The sequence below is a fragment of the Phoenix dactylifera genome, chromosome 11, assembly GCF_051530095.1.
Source record: "Phoenix dactylifera cultivar Ajwa chromosome 11, Ajwa_hap1_PhDact_Kaust_v1.1, whole genome shotgun sequence".
NCBI lineage: Eukaryota > Viridiplantae > Streptophyta > Magnoliopsida > Arecales > Arecaceae > Phoenix > Phoenix dactylifera.
The window spans coordinates 5,746,613-5,748,120 of NC_143200.1; the positions used below are offsets into that span (position 1 = coordinate 5,746,613).

The following is a 1,508-nucleotide window of genomic DNA, read 5'->3' on the forward strand; positions in this document are numbered from 1 at the left end:
ACAAACGCGCTGAGCAAAATCAATTTTTATTGACCAAAATCCTGTCACTAAGTTTATGACTGCTCGTCACAATAGTTGGTAAACAATTTAGTAACCAAAATTTGGTCACCGATCACAATCTAATAACCTGGTACATTTGGTACATTGATTGGCACATAATAATAATAACAATAATATCATTAATAGCAAAGGCATTCAACATTACGCAAAAGTCATTTTAAATGTCATTCAAAATTGGCATCAACATGTCCTGAATCCATCAAAATCAAAGTCTAAAAATATGTCATAAAGATCAACAGAGATTTCATTCCTCCTAGGAATGCAAAGACCTATCATCTAAGGCAAAAACAATTATAATGAAGCATGATCAGCAGAACCAGAATCACCATTACTCCCCCGATCTGCATGCCTTGGTCCAAAGCCAATCTCTTCTCTCATCTTTTGAAGAACCTCCTCTTGCCATTTTTTCTTTTCCTGCTCAAGAATACGTAGAAGGTCTTCATGAGTGTACAGCTCTGGAGCTTGACTTGTAGAGGTGGAAGCAGATGATGATTGCCCAATAATTCCAGTGAGATCCTCTAGGGGACTAAAGCCATAGACATGGCCATGAGTTGGGACACCAGTTGCCTCAAACCACAAGTCATAATCACGTGGAGGAGCATCTGAGGTGGAGGCATCACCATATTTTTTGGAGTATTCAGCTGAATACTTTGCCTGCCAGTTGATTTAAAAGAAGAGAAAAACATTATGGTGGATCAAACAAGAGATAAACATGAGCAAGCTCAATAATATTTATGAATCATAAAAAAATTATACTTACCATGACAGCTTCACTTCTCTTATCTACATATCCTCCCATGCCTTGCTTTGTCTTATGCGTCCGATTAAAAGATTCAACTATTGTTGGCTCCCTGCCTAACTTTAATTTCTACAAAAGAGAAAAGAAAAAATTCATTAACATATAATGGGCTAATTTAAGATGACTGAACAATAATATAAAAATTATTATAGAAATCTAATTGAATAAAGATACCAATCGTTCGTCATGATTGACAAATGTGATTGATCCTCCACAGTGTTTAGAGATGCTACCGTTCTTCATGGTGTTTCTATTATTTTTGTTGGCTTCTGATTTCTTCTTCCATTTTGGGGAGATCCAAATATCAATTAGCTTATTCCAATTTTCTCTAGAGATTCAATTAGGGGGTTTATCACGGGCTTTGTTTAAATCTCCTTTTGCTTCCAGAAGCTTTTGGCTTCTGACCTTCCCTAATGAGGTTGTCAATCGTCGCTGACAATGCTTGTTCCAAACTTCATGCACATGATGCAATTGTCCTGGAAGAATTGTGTGTATCTCCTAACAATATATAGATCGCAAGTAATCAGACTTACTATTTGTTAAGGGCAAAAGTTAATGATAAGAAATATAAATTAATTACATCACCTCAAATTTGTTCCACATTCCAACTTTAGCATGTGTAGGGACCTCCCTCCATGACAACTTTCTT

At 36.1% G+C, this 1,508-nt stretch overlaps 1 protein-coding gene across 1 annotated transcript; it reads right to left on the reverse strand.

Moving 5' to 3' along the window:
• Nucleotides 1–201: 201 nt before the first annotated feature.
• LOC149751605 (uncharacterized) lies at nucleotides 202–1,508 on the reverse strand. Its single transcript, XM_089926343.1, has 4 exons — nucleotides 1,445–1,508; nucleotides 1,034–1,357; nucleotides 821–928; nucleotides 202–714 (listed from the first exon to the last, which is right to left on the reverse strand). The coding sequence occupies exons 2-4, from the start codon at nucleotides 1,100–1,102 to the stop codon at nucleotides 352–354; spliced, it is 540 nt and encodes a 179-aa protein (XP_089782469.1). The 5' UTR covers nucleotides 1,103–1,357; nucleotides 1,445–1,508; the 3' UTR covers nucleotides 202–351.

Coding starts and splice junctions, on each gene's coding strand:
- LOC149751605 (XM_089926343.1), bottom strand. CDS start 1,102: ATGAAGAACGGTAGCATCTCTAAACACTGTGGAGGATCAATCACATTT. Junction 929..1,033: donor TCAATCATGACGAACGATTG/GTATCTTTATTC, acceptor TCTCTTTTGTAG/AAATTAAAGTTAGGCAGGGA. Junction 715..820: donor AGAGAAGTGAAGCTGTCATG/GTAAGTATAATT, acceptor ATCAACTGGCAG/GCAAAGTATTCAGCTGAATA.